We start from the raw sequence: 223 nt of genomic DNA, 5'->3' as shown, positions 1-223 counted from the left end.
ATATTCAGTTATCATTTTTTTTCTCCAGGCAAAGTGTCAGCCGTCATGGGTGCCCTCGATGGGGTCATGCCCATGGTTAGTTTCTCCCTCTACACTGCAGTTTATCACGCCACAGTCCACGTGTTTCCTGGCGCTCAGTTCTTCTTCGGGGCCTCGGCGAACCTGCTCATGACTATAATCTTTATGTGAGTTTTTTTCTACTTTGGGGATGGCGGGTGTTGTC

General features: G+C 48.9%; 1 protein-coding gene across 1 annotated transcript in view; it reads left to right on the top strand.

Moving 5' to 3' along the window:
• Positions 1–223, top strand: part of LOC119585344 (proton-coupled folate transporter-like) — a gene marked incomplete at its 5' end in the record, with an annotated part of 11,668 nt that overhangs the window by 9,611 nt on the left and 1,834 nt on the right. Inside the window, one exon of the mRNA XM_037934016.1 lies at positions 29–185. Coding sequence (XP_037789944.1) covers positions 29–185 — 157 coding nt within the window. The remainder of the gene's footprint in view (positions 1–28; positions 186–223) is intronic.

The sequence above is a fragment of the Penaeus monodon genome, chromosome 19, assembly GCF_015228065.2.
Source record: "Penaeus monodon isolate SGIC_2016 chromosome 19, NSTDA_Pmon_1, whole genome shotgun sequence".
Lineage (NCBI taxonomy): Eukaryota > Metazoa > Arthropoda > Malacostraca > Decapoda > Penaeidae > Penaeus > Penaeus monodon.
Note: the sequence above shows the minus strand (reverse complement) of the source record. Positions and strands in the feature narration are given on the sequence as shown.